This window comes from Neoarius graeffei, chromosome 1 (assembly GCF_027579695.1).
Source record: "Neoarius graeffei isolate fNeoGra1 chromosome 1, fNeoGra1.pri, whole genome shotgun sequence".
Taxonomy (NCBI): Eukaryota; Metazoa; Chordata; class Actinopteri; order Siluriformes; family Ariidae; genus Neoarius; species Neoarius graeffei.
The window spans coordinates 60,486,954-60,505,500 of record NC_083569.1 but is presented as its reverse complement, the minus strand read 5'-3'; the positions used below and the strand labels follow the sequence as shown (position 1 = coordinate 60,505,500).

Sequence of the window (18,547 nt, the reverse complement as noted above, 5' to 3'; positions counted from 1 at the left end):
ACCTGGCGACTTGTCCAGGGTGTACCCCGCCTTTTGCCCGTAGTCAGCTGGGATAGGCTCCAGCTTGCCTGCCTGGAGTCTTACATATAGAATAGAATAGAATGCCTTTATTGTCACTATACACATGTACACAGAGCATTTTTTAACATAGTTATTAAGACCAAATGGTCTCCCAGTGGCCAGATTTGGTCTCCTAGTCAATGCCAAACCAGCTTCACTGGGAGACCAAATTTTAAACCAAGTTATGTCTTATCATTTGGTTCAATGAGTTGCAATTAATTAACCAAGTACCATGTAAGTATACATTTAACAAGGAAAACGAAGATCTATGGGGGCGGCACGGTGGTGTAGTGGTTAGCGCTGTCGCCTCACAGCAAGAAGGTCCGGGTTCGAGCCCTGTGGCTGGCGAGGGCCCTTCTGTGCGGAGTTTGCACGTTCTCCCCGTGTCCGCGTGGGTTTCCTCCGGGTGCTCCGGTTTCCCCCACAGTCAAAAGACATGCAGGTTAGGTTAACTGGTGACTCTAAATTGACTGTAGGTGTGAATGTGAGTGTGAATGGTTGTCTGTGTCTATGTGTCAGCCCTGTGATGACCTGGCGACTTGTCCAGGGTGTACCCCGCCTTTCGCCCGCAGTCAGCTGGGATGGGCTCCAGCTTGCCTGCGACCCTGTAGAAGGATAAAGCGGCTAGAGATAATGAGATGAGATGAGATGGCTGATGTCAAAATCCGATGCCATTACTGTGTAACTTTGAGTGTCTTTGACATAACATTTGTGCTTGGTAATTGCTCTTGATAGCTGTGTAGTCACTGTAGTGTGTTTGTCTGTATGGTGATTGGTGAACCATTTTGCATCACAGAATATGCCGCAGCAGTGCAGCCGCATGGACTCTGGGGCCTGTGATTGTATTGCCCAGACCAGTTGGTCTCCTAGTGGAAAATCCTTAAAAAAATGCTCTGCGTGTACAATGAGATTAAAGCATCTCCAATAACAGTGCAAAACAGCGTGTAGAGTGAGAGAGAGGAAGGGGGGGAGAAAAAAAAGGGGGGGGGGGTGTCGGGGGGTAAGGTGCACAGTCCTGAGGTGTATGTGTTGTGTTACACATTATGGAGTGAGGTATTGCTCATTGCACATATAAATTATTGCACAGAGAGAGTCACATTATAAATTATTGCACGAGAGATTCACATTATAAAATAAAATATTACACATTTATGAAGTATTGCAAGGTAAGGTAGGTGCACAGACTTGAGGTGTGTGTAAGGTGCACAGTCCTGAGGTGTATGTGTTGTGTGTAAGGTGCATAGTCCTGAGGTGAGGTGAATGTGTTGTGTTTCACATTATGGAGTGAGGTATTGCACATTATAAAAGTATTATATATAAAAGTATATATTCGCAGCAACCTGCAGATTTGACAATTATTTAAACCAATGTTGTGAAATGCAAAGTTGTTCTGTTATTTGGAATATAGAGTAAATCTAATTTTCAGTAAGTCTAGGCTGAAAACATATCTGTTTAGTCAAGCCTTTTGTTAACAGTGTTTCTGAGGGAAAGGAGTAGATCTGGAGGGTCCTCAGACAGAGTGTTTTGGTAAACTGGGATGTATGGATGCTGTCAGTCCCCACTCGCTTGCTCACTCGAGTGTGTTGATGGTGTAGCGGCTGCTGCTTTATGTCCCGGGGCTCCCTCATGCCTGTGTCACCTTTTGGCTCTCCCCTTTTAGTTATGCTGTCATAGTTTTGCCGGAGTCCCTGCTTGTACTCAGCGCAAAATGCATACTGTTCCTACTTATCAGGTGACACTGGGCGTACCTAACAACCTGTGTTTTCTCCCCCCCCCCATCTGTCCATCTGAGTTACACGTCAATCCTGAGATCGAGATGCTGATCTCTTCTGTTCCTCAGACCTGCCTGATCCATCCTGATGCCCTATATCTAGTCGGAGTCTCATCACATCGCTCCTGTGGAGGACGGCCCCGTATGGACAGTTGAAAGTCACACTTGGAAGACACTCTGGATGCTTACAGTAATGCTTTTATGGCTGAGGACTACAGTTGACTTGCTAACTTTTGGACTGCAGTTGTCATTAACAGTTTTCACTCAAGTTTCCATCAATGAAGAGTTAATATCAACAAAATTGACTTCACGTCCCCCCCAATCTGTCCCTCTGAGTTACATGTCAATCCTGAGATCAAGATGTTGACCTCTTCTGCTCCTCGGACCTGCCTGATCTATCCTGATGCCCTGTGTCTAGTCGGAGTCTCATCACATCGCTCCTGTGGAGAACGGCCCCATATGGACAGTTGAAAGTCACACCTGGAGGACGCTCTGGACGCTTACAGTAATGCTTTTATGGCTGAGGACTACAGTTGATTTGCTAATTTTTGGACTGCAGTTGTCATGAACAGTTTTCACTCAAGTTTCCATCAATGAAGAGTTTATAACATCAATGAAACTGACTTCATGTTAAAATTGTTAATGTTATAGTCATGTTATCTGTTGTTGCCCAAATGAGGATGGGTTCCCTTTTGAGTCTGGTTCCTCTCGAGGTTTCTTCCTTGTGTCTTCTGAGGGAGTTTTTCCTTGCCACCGTCGCCACAGACTTGCTCATTGGGGATAGATTAGGGACAAAATTAGCTCATGTTTTAAGTCATTCAAATTCTGTAAAGCTGCTTTGCGACAATGTCTGTTGTTAAAAGCGCTGTACAAATACTGTAGACTTGACTTGACTATTGAGGTATTTCACCTGACGTCACAGGGTCACGTGACGCCCCGGTGTCCACCATTTTGGACGGCAAGCTAGCTAATGTCAACAACAGTAGCTAGTATGTTACTGTAGCAATACTTACGTTCAGTCATTTGGATGACTGTTAAAACCTTTCAGTCTCAAGTTTTTCCTTTACTGGATTTACTAGTTTACTGAGCTAGCGCGCGATGGCTCCCGGCTCGGCCGGAGAGCGCGCGATGGCTCCCGGCTCGGCCGGAGAGCGCGCGATGGCTCCCGGCTCGGCCGGAGAGCGCGCGATGGCTCCCGGCTCGGCCGGAGAGCGCGCGATGGCTCCCGGCTCGGCCGGAGAGCGCGCGATGGCTCCCGGCTCGGCCGGAGAGCGCGCGATGGCTCCCGGTTTGGCCGAGCGCGCTAGCTCAGTAAACTAGTAAATCCAGTAAAGGAAAAACTTGAGACTGAAAGGTTTTAACAGTCATCCAAATGACTGAACGTAAATATTGCTACAGTAACATACCAGCTACGATGTTGTTGACATTAGCTAGTGCTAACAGCTAGTTGCTAGTACACTGCTACAACACAGACACCGACCCTAATAATACAGTTCTTGGTCACTGCCTGGTAACAGCAAATTTATAACGGGCCATGTCTCAACAGACTAAGAAGTTATTTCAATGACATTTAATAACATTTTGTTTATCCTGAGGACCGAAAGTAAATGAAAATGTGAACAAACCTTAGCTGTAATAAGATGGCGACCACCGGCTCCAGGGACGACCCGCTGATGTAGGCATGTTACCCAGCCTGACACAAAATATTTGTAGGCATCCAAACTCTTATACGCTTTCAGATCAATACCTGTGTATGGCGATGGGTTTTTAACGACATAGGTATACAGATCATGTGGGCTGAAGTCAGGTAAAGACGAGGGCTTCGTGTACTTCCGTACGTCAGTGAGCAACCCTGGTGGAAGCAGGTAAACGTCGTTCTCTAAGCCTGCTAACCTCAATTTTTGCAAATACCTCTCCCTCTGCTCGCCCTGTAAATGCCCTACGTCGCTGGATAGTGAAGGTGTTTTCTGCATCTCGCTCCTTTTTCTTTTATGTTTTTCATTTGTCGCCTTCCTCGCATTCAAACTGATTCGAGCCGTGACGTCCAAAATGGCAGCGTCACATGACTTGGTCACGTGAGTGAAATACCTCAATAGAGTAGGATTTCAGGAAATAATTTCAACCATAATATAGCTAGTTATGCAAAGAAAACAATCACTGGTCAAAATATCCCAAACGTTGTCCACTTCAGAGGGGAAAAACCCGACAGTCAACCGTTTGGGAGATGAAAGAGTCGGGTCTGACTGGTGTACTGAGCCAAATGAACCGACTCACTGAAAAGAGCTGGAATTTCCATCACTATTTCTTTTTTCCTCCTTTCTCGGTCAGGAAGCACCCCAGGACTGTGCTGGGGTTCATGTATGTTCATGCCTATTTGATGTTATATGTAACTTACCAGACTATACAATTAAAAAGAGAGAGAGAGGAAAAAAAAAGTCGTCCACAGGCATGTCACTAGAGATCGAGTTTTTTTTTCCTGCAGCGATTTTTGAAAACAAAGTTTGAATTTGACGTTATTTTCCTTCCGCGAGTACAAAGTGCCATCTGCAGGATAAAATCTGCACTACAACATACTGTTTCTAAAAATGTAATCCACAAAGCCGTATATAGAAGGTTGTATATCATGCTAGATTTCCAAACGATCTGCTCATATCACCCCCATTCTTTCTCAGCTTCACTGGCGACCTGTTCTGTCCAGAATTAAATATAAAATCATACTACTCACCTTGTGGGCGGCACGGTGGTGTAGTGGTTAGCGCTGTCGCCTCACAGCAAGAAGGTCCTGGGTTCGAGCCCTGGGGCCGGCGAGGGCCTTTCTGTGTGGAGTTTGCATGTTCTCCCCGTGTCCGCGTGGGTTTCCTCCGGGTGCTCCGGTTTCCCCCACAGTCCAAAGACATGCAGGTTAGGTTAACTGGTGACTCTAAATTGACCGTAGGTGTGAATGTGAGTGTGAATGGTTGTCCGTGTCTGTGTCAGCCCTGTGATGACCTGGCGACTTGTCCAGGGTGTACCCCGCCTTTCGCCCGTAGTCAGCTGGGATAGGCTCCAGCTTGCCTGCGACCCTGTAGAAGGATAAAGCGGCTTGAGATAATGAGATGAGATGAGACTACTCACCTTCAAAGCTTTCCATAACCTTGCTCCTTCTTACATCTGTGATCTTCTAACCCCTTATACTCCATATTGCTCTCTCAGATCTTCTAGCTATAATCTCCTTGCTGTTCCTCGCACTAGACTCTACCCTGGGCGGCAGGTCCTTCAGTGCCATGGCCCCCAAGCTCTGGAATTCCCTTCCTCAACCCCTCTGTGACTGCTCTTCTCTTCCTTTCTTCAAATCTCATCTCAAAACCTTTTCATGAACATTTCTCCACCAGTGCATAAACTCACCACTCTTTAGCAACTCCTTTTGTGTGTGTGTGTTGTTTTCTCTGACCTATGTAAAGTGACACTTGAGTTTGAGAAAGGCACTCTATAAATGCAACTTTATTATTCTTATCTCTCATCTCATTATCTCTAGCCGCTTTATCCTGTTCCACAGGGTCGCAGGCAAGCTGGAGCCTATCCCAGCTGACTACGGGCGAAAGGCGGGGTACACCCTGGACAAGTCGCCAGGTCATCACAGGGCTGACACATAGACACAGACAACCATTCACACTCACATTCACACCTACGGTCAATTTAGAGTCACCAGTTAACCTAACCTGCATGTCTTTGGACTGTGGGGGAAACCGGAGCACCCGGAGGAAACCCACGCGGACACGGGGAGAACATGCAAACTCCACACAGAAAGGCCCTCGCCGGCCATGGGGCTCGAACCTGGATCTTCTTGCTGTGAGGCAACAGCGCTAACCACTACACCACCGTGCCGCCCAACTTTATTATTATTATTATTATTTCAACTGTATTATTTACGAAATTTAGTAGTATCAAAAAGACTATATATGGTTTTGATATGTCTGAATACATTATACTGGTGATCCAAAATGTATAATTGTAAATGACAAGCTGTCATTAAACCACAATCAGAACAACACAGTGGCAGCCCTGGCATCTTCGGTTCATTAAAACGGTTACCTCTAACTTAAAAAAATAAAAATAAAAACGAACCCCCTTCATACAGTATGAACATAAATATTAGGCCCATTATTTAAATGTGTACCATGATATTTTGAGTATTTACTGAAACCATGTAACTTTTTTGTGTCTTCATTTTACAAATCACCTTTTTTTTTTAATTGAAGTTGTCATTCGATCAGGAATAAACCCATTCAGTTCAAGTGGCCTGTCAAATTGGCGTCTAGCTATAAGAATTTAATAGTGAATATATTACAGTTTTTCTCAATTGCTAAAAGACTAAACCCTATTGTCTGAACCAAATGCTCAGTTGCCTGAACCCACTGATTGAATCAATCACTCTTTTGGCAAAACCATAAGCACTTTTCACCTGTTTAGACACAACTTGCCAACACATTTTCATTGTGATGCACCCATGCTGCATAATGGTGAGCACAGGTGACAAAAGTCAAACACAATTAAAGCACAGGTGTCACCACTTGAACACAACAACTCAAAATTGATCACACATTTGGCTAATGATGTGAGGGAACATATAAGCCAGTTCAGAGAGCACTGGTTTGTGAGGCCCTACAATGGATAGAAATCTGAGAAGAAGAGTTTGTGAGAGAGGAGGTTGAGGTGGTCAGTGAAGACAAAGAACAGTAATATCTGATGAAATCAGAGCTACTGTGATTGACCATGTTTTTGTCCATAGTATGAGCATGAGGGAGGCTGGAGAAAGGGTGCCACCAAACATCAGTAGATTCACTGTGTCCACCATAATCTGAAGATTTAGAGAAGAGAACAGGTAATTACCTTTTTTGACATTATAGTACAGTATGTAAATGTTGACAGCAATTACTGTATGACATACTACATACTGTACTACAGTATACTTATGTTTCAGTACATCACTGTACCAATGTACTGTAGTATTGTAATGGTGGGTTGGTCTAACTGTTTATAGGCCTAGTATTCCATGTATATTTTTTTGTAACTGTATGTTCTCTTTTTGTAGAATTAAGACTGCCACATGGGGGTGGGAGGACAGGTATGTTCTCCCCACACCAAGAGACCCTAATTGTTGATATTGTCTGTAAGAACAATGCTGTTAAACTGAGTGAAATTGAGTAGCTCATTGAGGACCATATAAATTTTGAGGGTATCAACTGTCAGCCTCTACTGTTGATCGTGTCCTCAAGTGCAACAGACTGCACATGAAACAGCTATACAGAGTGCCCTTTGATCGCAACTCGCAGAGTCAAAGAGCAAAGATTCTAGTATGTACAGGTTGGTATATATCCAGACACATTCAATGTTGATTACTCTAAGTAGTGATTTACTGTAGTGGCCTAAATCACTTTTTCTGTATCACTTGCAAAACTATATCTATTTCTACAGAGGGTTTTTCAACTGGATGCAATGGAAAGACCCCATGAATACATCTACATGGATGAAGCTGGGTTTAATCTCCCCAAAAGGAGAAGGAGGCTGTAATGTGATTGGCCATCAAGCCATTGTTGGTGTCCCTGGGCAGCGTGGTGGCAATGTCCCATTATGTGCTGCCATCAGCAATCATGGGGTTGTCCACCATCATGCCAACCTGGGGCCCTACAACTCACCAGCTCCTCATTTTCCTCAATCACATGTGAGATGCTCTGTTAGGGCAGCAGGATGAGCATCCCATCTATGTTTGGGACAATGTGAGTTTTCACAGAGCCCTCCAGGTTAGAGTGGTTCAATATGAACCAAGGTTTTATCAATCTTTGCTTTCCACTGTACTCCCCTTTCCTAAACCCCATTGAGGAATTCTTCTCATGGCGGTGGAAGGTATGTGAATGCCAACCTTACACCAAGGTAAATCTCCTGCAAGCCATGGAACTTGCCTGTGGTGACATAGGTGTGGAGGCATGCCAGGGTGTGTGGGTTTTTTTTTTTTTTTTCTTCCCCTTCCCCTGTTGCCTAGCCAGACAATGTGGCCTGTGATGTGGATGAAGTCCTGTGGCCTGACCCAGTACGGAGACATGATGCTGTGGCTGAGTAATGCACTTATTTGTGTACTTTATTTTTACATGGGCTTACTGTACACAAGTGGCAAATGCACAAGATTTCTGCTTGTGCATTTACATCACTTATAAAAACAAGACTTCTATTATTTGTCTTTTTGTACAAGTGCTAAATGCACTTTTTTTTTTTTTGCAACATGCATTTAGCCTACAGTTAACAATAAACACTTATTTCTCCAGCTTCATGTCCTGAGCATTGTTTTCTATCTTTCTATGTAGTGTTTAGTGACTGCTCAGTAGTGTTTTTAACTTTAACTCGGGGCATGATTTGACAACATGGTTCAGTTTTGAGGTGAAAGTTTGGTTTTGCAAGAAGAGTCTGAGGTTTTGTGAATGTAGCTTGAAAATTGGGTTTTGTGTTCAGTTTAGAGAAAAGGAGAGCAGCTTTCAAGAAGTGTCTTGGCAATTGAGGAAAAACTAACTTTCATGATGGGTAGTATGATTTCCACCACTGTAACCATCTCATTATCTCTAGCCGCTTTATCCTTCTACAGGGTCGCAGGCAAGCTGGAGCCTATCCCAGCTGACTATGGGCGAAAGGCGGGGTACACCCTGGACAAGTCGCCAGGTCATCACAGGGCTGACACATAGACACAGACAACCATTCACACCTACGGTCAATTTAGAGTCACCAGTTAACCTAACCTGCATGTCTTTGGACTGTGGGGGAAACTGGAGCACCCGGAGGAAACCCACACTGACATGGGGAGAACATGCAAACTCCACACAGAAAGGCCCTCGCCGGCCACGGGGCTCGAACCCGGATCTTCTTGCTGTGAGGCGACAGCACTAACCACTACGCCACTGTGCCGCCCTGTAACAAAATGTAAAATAATAAAAATAACATCACCCTGAACCCTTTAGCATCCCCCTGTTCATGGATCCCTGGGAGTCGCTGCACCCAACTATGAGAACCATGACTCTAAACCCTTTCAGAAAGGCTACTGAAATACCCAGTGTTCCTGAATGCAAGAACCATCAGTTACATGAAACACCAGTTTCACAAGAACTTTGTAAGTATAGAGACCATCTCCTGCATAAAGTTTTATGTACTTGTACAAGGGCTACAATTTGTGTTGAAATTCAACAAACAAGGTTACACAAACTAGCGTGATTGCACCTTTGAAGATGGGTAAAAATTTTTATGAAAATATGAGATTAATTAGCAGATTTTCCTTGAGATATGCTAATTCATGGCAATGACACTTCATAACCTTTTAAAAAAAAAAATCTTTACCAACTGTACCAATAATTCTGGAGCTGACAGTGTTTAGTGAGCACAAATGAGTTACCAGCCTTATAGGCTCATTCTTTTTATTAATTGCAGTATTTATTGTAAGCATTTCTTGTTGGTTAAAGTATGCATTAATGCATTTTAGATGTAGCAATGCCCTTTATTATTGATAATGTGTTTATGGTTGTCTTTGCATTTTCTCCTAAAGAAATGGTATTCTCTTGGGAGAGAGAATTTTACTGTTTTCTTTCTGCTTGCATGTGAACAGCCCCTAGGTTGTGAAGTGAGCTCATGATTACTGGCATAAGACAGTGGAATTGACACTCGCTAGGAGAAACACGAGCTTGTTTGTGATCAAATATGACATACAGTAGATGACATTAGTCCTTAGCATACAGTATTAGCCAAGTCAGGCTAGCATTGATCCAAGCATTCATTATAAATCATGAGAACACACTTCATCCCCCCCCCAAATTAACTGAAGCCGTGGTTGAAGTTACACTTTTTTTAAGATTTTTTTTTTCACCTTTTATTGGATAGGACAGTGTAGAGACAGGAAATGAGCAGGAGAGAGAGATGGGGAGGGATCGGGAAATGACCTCGGGTCGGAATCGAACCCAGGTCCCCGGATTTATGGTATGGCGCCTGAGCCACGATGCCCTCAAGTTACTCTTCTAAACATAAAATGTACATCTAATTTGTAAATTAGAATAAGAAATGTGTCCTAACCCAAAAAATTATGCCATGAAGTACAAATTTGAATACTGATCCAAATTACACAACCACAGAGCCCAGGGTCATCACTGTACTGTTCATATGATGCACCTGGCTATTAGTCACTATCTAAAGTTAGAGAAGGGAAAAAAAACAAAACCACAAATGTTTCTCTTGAATTTGCATTTACATTTGTGTTGTCAGATTTAATCTGCAAAAAAGGAACACGCATTCATTTTAGTCTGACATTTTAATGAGGTTTTGTTGGACTTCAGATACAACGCCCAAGAGGCAGCAGTAGTACCATGCAGAGTAGTAACACAATGCTGTCACCACACAGGTTTGGCACAGTGGGCAATGTCTGAACCATTAAGAATAACAGCGAGGATGCAAAATGAAAATGCAGTCAGTCACTTTGAGGATGCGCAGATAATACTCTAGAACAATCACACAATGCCAAGTGTTCACATTAATTACAGTACATGACTAAAGGTTTATGTGCTATTGCAATCAAAGTCATCTCAAAAAAAGTGTTACTGAAAAAAGCCCCCCTCCACCACACAGATATTGTGATTTAATCACTCACAATTTCACAACCATGATGATTACCATTGAAATTATCAATTCAAATATATTCAATTGCAAGTATAACCTCTTATTACTAACCTCAATCTCAGGGCTAATAGTAATCTTTAATAGGTATAGATTTAAAATGTACATCAGCACTACATTGTTAAAAGGCTTAATCAAATTTATGATTACATAATTCAGTATAAGAGGAGATTTAGGCCTTTTCACTGGACAGAGGAGATAAGGACAGATTGCCAATGAGCAAAAGATGTAAGAGCAGCAACAGACAAGCATGTTGTTCAGCCACACTGCTGGCACATACATTTATTTTCACGCATCTGTTTTATCTCATACCCAAATAATTTAGGACAGCATTTTACCATTTTATTTTCTAAAGTAAAATGTCTTTCTCCTGTCACTCTGAAGTTACATATAATTCCACATAACCTTAATATTTGTTGGATGGCCTGCTCTTCCACAGTGTTATAACAAACGATGAAAACTTATGCTGAAATAATGTGAAAATCAGTGGTGTGACTCACCGAAAGCACCCAAAACAACCACACTTTAAACCGTACAAATATATTGGAGATAAATATGGTCAGAAAGGCAAGGGGGGGGAGAGTAAATAACAGAATTATGTCCATAAAGCATAAATATAGTACATGAGTTAAACCAGATTTCACAAAACTGATAAACATTGTAGTCTTCTACATTTCATACTTAGTGCAAACATGCAAAAAAAAAATACTTAAAAGGAAAAAAGGACATACTAAACCATGAGAATGAGTAAAGCATCAACTCTAGTTGGCTCTTGTAAATGTCTTCTCTCAGAACACTCCCATTAAAAAAAACAAAACAAAAAACCCACTGCTTTCCTACATCATCCACCAAATGCACAAGTTGAGTGATGGCAGAGTTGGGGTTAAGATGGCTGACATAGCAGGCTGTCATTTCAAATGAGCACTAACTGAATTACACTCCTTCCATTAGTGTAATGAAAATTCTTTTCTACTGGGAGGGGAGCCAGTAGGTTTTTTTTTTTTTGTGTGTGTGTGTGTGTGTTGGTTATTGACTTTTTGGCACACGGGCATGACACAATAGTTGCAGACCTCTCTCTTTAGCACTTGCACACATGCGCAAAGTGCCCAGGCAAATATAATGAAAGTGGAGGTGACTTTCACAAGTCATGTTCTACATATAGACAGGAGATAATGGATACTAACCTATGGAGGCACTCTATTTGGATATACTCTTACACAGTTACTTTTTAGCTTGCACACCCTCACAAACACACAAATAGAGGTGGATCATGCTGTAAGCACCAGAATGCATGCAATAGGTGTATCAAACAAGATAAGTGCTATACATATCAGTATAATACACAGAAATGGCATACACACACATTTCTGGAAGCCAGAGCAAACATCAATGCAGTTCAGAGCCAACACATGAAGCATGGACTGAAATGGCTCATGATTCCCTTATATATCAAATCAAATAATTGATCTGGACCCATACTGAGACAGCAGACAACTACACAACCATAGGCCACACAAAATTTAAAAAGTGGAGAGGACCAATATAAGAGATGAGGAATGGACAAATGCACATGTGGTCAAACAGCAATTATAGCTTAAGCAAATTAAACCCTTAAAGGTTGACTGCCTTTCAGATTTTAAGTGTAGGTCATAAAAAGAATTTTCCCGACACCCAATTATTTTTGTTTAGTGGACCGAAAGCTACTGAATTTGAATCACAGACTTTCAATTTTATTATTATTTTTAAAAAAATATAGAACAATTAATTAATTTAGGGCCATGTGGCCCAAAATTCTCTGCCATTTTTTTTTCTGTTTCAGCATGACCCAATCCAAAATACTATATCATACATCACATGGTGGGTTTTCCCTGTTTGCGCAAGGCATTGTGGGGATACAAATTTGAAACAGGAGAAAAAAAAAATGGAGGATGAGTGTGTGTGAATGAAACGTGAAAGACCGACTACTGTAATGGAAAGCGAGAAGAAAAAAAAGACATTAACGTTGCGAAGGAAAGGAAATGCAGGACCAAACTAATAAATATTGGCGGTCAGCGAGCACCTTAGTGTGATCAGCTGTTCGTTTAGCGCCAGAATGATATAACTGTCAGTGCAAGGTCAAGGTAAACCTGTAGATGGCAGTAATGCAATGCTGGATGCCAGCTGCCGTAAAACCCAAAATGGCAGGTAAACCTGCGCATGTGCGCACAGACTTCCTCTGTCTGCTTGACTGCACGAAGAGAGTGATTTCATGCACATTTGCTAGGGAATCCCCTCAAATTAAATAACTTCGCAACCACAGAACAGCCTGGGTTTTTTTTGTTTTGAGATATTACAGAAATAAACACATCACAATGACCAAATTTCAGAGGGAACTACATTTCACAGATTTTATGAAATCGAAAGGCCGTCTAGCTTTAAGTTTATATTAAAATATATATATATAAATAAAAATAAAAGGGGGGGGGGGGAAATGTAGGATCCTGAGGACCAGGGTAAATGAGGGCTTCTAAGAATCAGGTATACTGACACACACAGACAATTATCAGAGGTAATATCACGCCTTTAACATTTCTTTTATATCCTCAATGATGACCATAACTTTTAACAGTCTCTTCCCACAGTTAACATGCAATACTGTCAAAAAACTGCATATGGCAATAGTAATAGTATTGAAATGCAAAATGATGCAATAGTGAGCAATATACGGGTGGCAAATGATACTCTGTAGAGTTTATAACTGTACCCTTCCCAAGTTAAATCTTTTACCTACTCAGAGGAACCCAACAATAATGGGCATAATCTACAGTGGCTCAGAGAACGATGGACATTCTGTCAGAGGGCTCCTGAGACTATACAGTAATATGATCATTCTTCTCAAATATTTGTTTTCTTGCATTCTCTCCATGTCTCACATTCTCTCTAGGGCCATCTACAGGTCTGTACAACGCTCCTGCTTGCTGTAATGGTCAAACTGGCTCTTCCAATGCATCATGTAGGAGCTCCAGCGGTGAAACTCTGCTTTCCATTGCCTCTCGGCATCATCAATGTTGTCTGGGTATAAAGAGACAAGGAAATCATCATGTCTAATTTTGCTTACACTCACTCAATTTGTGTAAAAGTAACAAAGGCTACATAATTTAAGAGACAATTTTTAGAGACATGAAAAGAACTACACACTCCGTCCTGAGATAAAACTACCAGACAGGAGTTTAGTAACTTAGTGAACACATCAAATTCAAAGGAAAGGTAACACAAGAATGGAAAAAGCAACATGATGTGAGAGCAGAACACAAAACAGTGCAGAGATCTTCCAGATATATCAAGTGATCCCATTAAACAAATTACTCAGCAGCTCAACAGCCCACATAAACCCCACCCTTTTATTAGAGCAAAGAACTTCTCTGGAGGATTTGCAATTTATGAGTTCAGGCCAGTGCAGCCAAATTATCTCTCACTCTCAACAATAGGGTACAACTTCAACTGCTTCATATTCTGGTTCACTTCTACTAGAAGACAACCAGTTGTTTTGCTTACTTCCATGATACACCAAATTAAAATGACAAGGCATTTCCTTATGGACTGAAATACCTTATTTACTGTGTGGTTCATACAGTATTTTCTCAGACTCTGAAGCCATTTCATAGCACAATGCCTGCCATGTGTTTAGAATATTTCTTATTTACTGTAATGGAAAATTTTAAGTGTTTAAGATGATTTTAAACATCCAAGTTTAAATGTTTAATTTCAACCATCTAAGCAGAAAAAATTTTTGTCCTTCGAGTGAGCGAGTGCACGAGTATGACAAGATTGATTGCATTCATTCAGTATTTGTTAGATAGATAATCTTTGCACACACCTAACTAGGCTCAAGGTTCACATATTCAGGTTATAAAGCAAGCACAAAAGGGTTGAGATGTGCTCTTCACTGAAGAAACATTATCTCTTTTCTAGCGAGAGCCCTAGCTTGCAAAACTGAACAAAACCCATTTCTTCTGTTGCTTCAGGTTCTGGGTTTCAGTGTGTTTAATGCTTTTTTCCATCATACTTACTTTTAACCTAAGCTGAAAGAGAAAGGAAAGATACTGACTAAAACAGGAGGGGGAAAAAGGAGTAGTAAAATCAATTTATGGTTTTCTTATCTCATTTATTTTACTCAGCCTTTCTTGTCTAAACAGCAATACACAAGTGATATTTCTGAACCATTACCACATAGGTTGTCTGTGTGTTTAAAAATGACCAATTTCTCAGTGCACCATTCAGTTCACCGTTCCCCATGTCCATGCTCAGCTGGTGAATATATGTAAGTTAATATGACAACATTTGCAAAGTTACAGTTTCTTAGTGACTGACAACATGAGGGAGCATAGACTGAATGGAAAAAGAGAGCCATAACAATTCATAATCATAATTTGACTGAAATGTTACATGCAACTGTGAGTTCTGTTAGTTACCAGTTATGTTAAGTAGGCGAGGCAGGAACTGGTTCCACAGGGCACACAGCTGTGTTTTCAGCCCTTTGTGCACCTTCATTGCATCGGTGTTTAGGCCAACATGCTTCTGCTCTGTTGCTGTAAAGAGAGGCCATCGCCGTCTGTTCTCTATGGATCCATCAACATTGACATTGGGATTGCTAAATAAGAAAATGGAGAGAGAAAGATAAAACTGACATGCCATCATTACACTCGAGGGAAGAAAAACATGCACAGTCCCATTTATCTACACACACACACACACACACAAAACTTTCACTCACCCAGTACGAGCAAAATTAGCCCAGTATCTCATCATACGTCGACTGAGCTTCTCCTCTTCTGCAGTATAGTTAAGCCTTTTCTCCAAAGGCAGACCAAACACAAATTCAATTTCATAGCCATGGATCACACCCATCCACTCAGGCCAGGCCAGGTTAGAGGCTCGATGGTCAAAGAGGTAGAGGTACACAGCAACTGTGAACAGAAAATGTGATGGATTTAAAAAATAAATTAATTTAAAAAAAAAAAAATCCCCACACTCCGACCCACCCCACCAAAGAAACCCTATACTACATTTTAGCCTTTTTTTTTTAAAAATGCAACACCATGCTTGATGGAAGATCTATCTACATTTCAATAGAAACATGAATCCAGACCCTAAATCGCAAGTGAAAAAGTACTAATACTATCCATAATTACCTTACCTTGTGTATGGCCGCTGTTGCTTGGTGGGCCCGAATTGGCCCAGCCAAAGTTTCCCTGACTCGTTGTTCCTATCTGGGGAGGGTTAGAACTGTATTGAGCATAGGATCTTGCAAAGTACTGCAGAGGGCAGATTACATTATGGTCTCCCACAATGTCATCCATTGCCTCACGGTTTTTCACAGGGTTGTCTTCATCCATCCAGTCTGTGTATTGAAGGATCACTGCCTCCAATCCAATATCATTGGCATGAGGGACACTCATCCTAACACCTTGTAGAAAGTCCTCCCTTGAGATCAGACTATCATTGTCCTTACTGAAACCTGGAGCACCATAAATCAAGAAATATGACCCTTCATCCTGGTTTACACCCAAAAGAATTTGAGTATCCTTGAAATTGCCTGAGCTCAACATGGCATCAGGGGTATCAGGTAGCACCACACCATCAACCACAGGCACAAAGGAAAAACGGAACAGGCTACTATATGGGAGTACACGGAACTCCTGGTCAATAAGCTCCTGTGGCTGCTTGTTCCTAAGGCAGTCAACTAGCTTAGTGTCATCATCATCAGGACAGCTCACCAATTTGGCCAGCTTCATGGCCCTTCTTCGAGCCTCATCAAAACTGACTGTAGCCCAAGGGGAATTTGGCACACCACTTTGCATAATGGCACGAGTGAATTTGGGGCGACTCTCTGGAGACAAAAGATGCATGCCAACTGAGGCTCCACCTGCACTCTCCCCAAAAATGGTTACCTGCTTAGGATTGCCTCCAAAAAAGTGAATATTGTCTTGGACCCACTGGAGTGCCATCCTCTGGTCTAGCAGTCCCACATTTCCAGGAGCTTCAGAGGAGCCATTAAGGGCAAGGAAGCCAAATGCACCCACACGATAGTTCATAGAAACCACCACCACCTTCTCAGAATGTGCCAGGTAGCGACCATCATAGACATCTAGAGAGGAAGAACCACTGTAGAAGCCACCACCATATATCCATACCATAACAGTGAGGTTGTGTGGCCGAGGGGAGGCAGGAACCCAGACGTTTAGGTATAAGCAATCCTCACTCATCATCCTGTTGGGGTTCCACATTTCGGTGCCAGGAAACCCAGGATATGAAGTGTCCACATACTGGTAACAAGCATTGGGATAATCTGTGGCTTCAAACACATCATTCCATGGTTTTTTGGGCTCAGCTGGCCTAAAACGCTTTTTTCCAACAGGAGGTTCTGCAAATGGAATACCCAGAAAGGCAACAACATGGCTTCGATCTGGGATGGGCAAACGTATACCCTGGACACGACCTAACTTAGTTGGTACTACAAGCTCGGAGTCACTTTGTGTAAGAGAATGGTGGATAAAGAAAATAATGAGAATAATAGGCAGGAGTAAGATTTTCATATTCTCTTCTGGTTTTGGGTTAAGGTGCTTGTTTTTTTCCAGGCTCAACTCAGATTATAATCTGTAGAAGACAAAAAGCCACACACAAAAACAAGTATTGCAACAATATAAGTATTGTAAAAGAATATAGGTATACACACACACACACACACACACACACACACACACACACACACACATATATATATCAATAAGAATATAATGAAAAAAAGTTTAAGTTACCAAAAGATGAAAAAAGGTAAACCTTCATCTTCTTCCCATATATTTGGAGTCTGTTCTGTATATTTGATTTGACACAGGTTTTACACCAGATGCCCTTCCTGACAACCCCCCAATCTATCCAGGCTTGGGACCAGCATCAAGTATGCACTGTCTTGTACAACCCCAGTGGTTGGGTATTTTACCTAATTTGCATGCCTGAGCTGCAGGAAAAAACTGAGCACCTGGAGGAAGCCTATGCAGACACCGGGAGAACATGCAAAGTCCACACAGAAAGGCCCCCGTCGGCCATGAGATTCGAACCCAGAACCTTCTTGCTGTGAGGTGACTACACCACCGTGCCACCCCCAAAAAGGTAAAACTTTCATATATTCTATATTCATTACACGTAAATTGAAATTTCAAGCCTTTGTGTTTTAATATTGATTATGGTTATGATTATAGCAGCTCATGTTTAAAAAAATACCAAAAAAGGATTTACAATACAGAAAATGTCCAACTTCTGAAAAGCATGTTCATTTATACACTCAGTACTTGGTTGGAGATCCTTTACCACAAATTACTGCATCAGTGCAGCATGGCATGGAGGTGATCAGCCTGTGGCACTGCTGGGGTGTTATTGAAACCCAGGCTGCTTTGATAGTGGCCTTCAGCCTGTCTGTATTTCTAGGTTGGTGTCTCTCCTTTTCCTCTTGACAGTACTCCATAGATTCTCTATGGGGTTCAAGTCAGGCGAGTTGGCTGGCCAATCAAGTACAATCAGGGGCGCAGATAGGATTTTTGAACTGGGGGGGACTGAGCTGTCAGCAAGTGATTCCATTTTGTGTATATGAGTGATTCCATGCTTATGGGTACTGAAATGGGGACATGAACTTATTTTTAAAAATTCACCTAAAACCATTTCTTTTTTTACCATCAGGTCACAAAACATGTAATCTTTAATGAATGATATGTTAAAAGATAACTTTAATTTTCTGAGATGTAATAAAAACATATTTATATGCCAAAGTCAGAACGTAACAGAAGTGTTGTGGACATATATATTCTCAATTTTAAAAATGTAGAATTACTTTTTGAAACATAGGAAGGTGATGTTTTAGCAAATATAATTAATAAACATGTGTAGTAGAATAAACATACACATTCTTTCAATAAGATTAACATGGTATATAGCTAGATTGTAATTAATTTGTAACAGACGCGAGATGGACAATCGTAACAGAAGTAATGTAACATACATCAT

General features: G+C 41.7%; 1 protein-coding gene and 1 long non-coding RNA gene across 2 annotated transcripts in view; one reads left to right on the top strand and one right to left on the bottom strand.

Annotated features, from left to right (window-relative positions):
- The first annotated feature begins 6,602 nt into the window (after positions 1 to 6,602).
- Positions 6,603 to 8,023, top strand: LOC132888121 (uncharacterized). The gene is made up of 3 exons (XR_009654905.1): positions 6,603 to 6,692; positions 6,903 to 7,174; positions 7,286 to 8,023. It is a non-coding gene; the product is annotated as an uncharacterized LOC132888121 (long non-coding RNA).
- Positions 8,024 to 10,145: 2,122 nt separating this feature from the next.
- The window catches only part of ache (acetylcholinesterase), a 53,426-nt gene continuing 45,024 nt past the window's right edge, over positions 10,146 to 18,547 (bottom strand). The window contains exons 2-5 of the mRNA XM_060935814.1: positions 15,687 to 17,146; positions 15,264 to 15,456; positions 14,962 to 15,140; positions 10,146 to 13,561 (exon numbers count right to left, since the gene is read on the bottom strand). Of these exons, the coding sequence (XP_060791797.1) occupies positions 13,440 to 13,561; positions 14,962 to 15,140; positions 15,264 to 15,456; positions 15,687 to 17,085 (1,893 nt within the window). The 5' untranslated portion in view covers positions 17,086 to 17,146 and the 3' untranslated portion in view covers positions 10,146 to 13,439. The remainder of the gene's footprint in view (positions 13,562 to 14,961; positions 15,141 to 15,263; positions 15,457 to 15,686; positions 17,147 to 18,547) is intronic.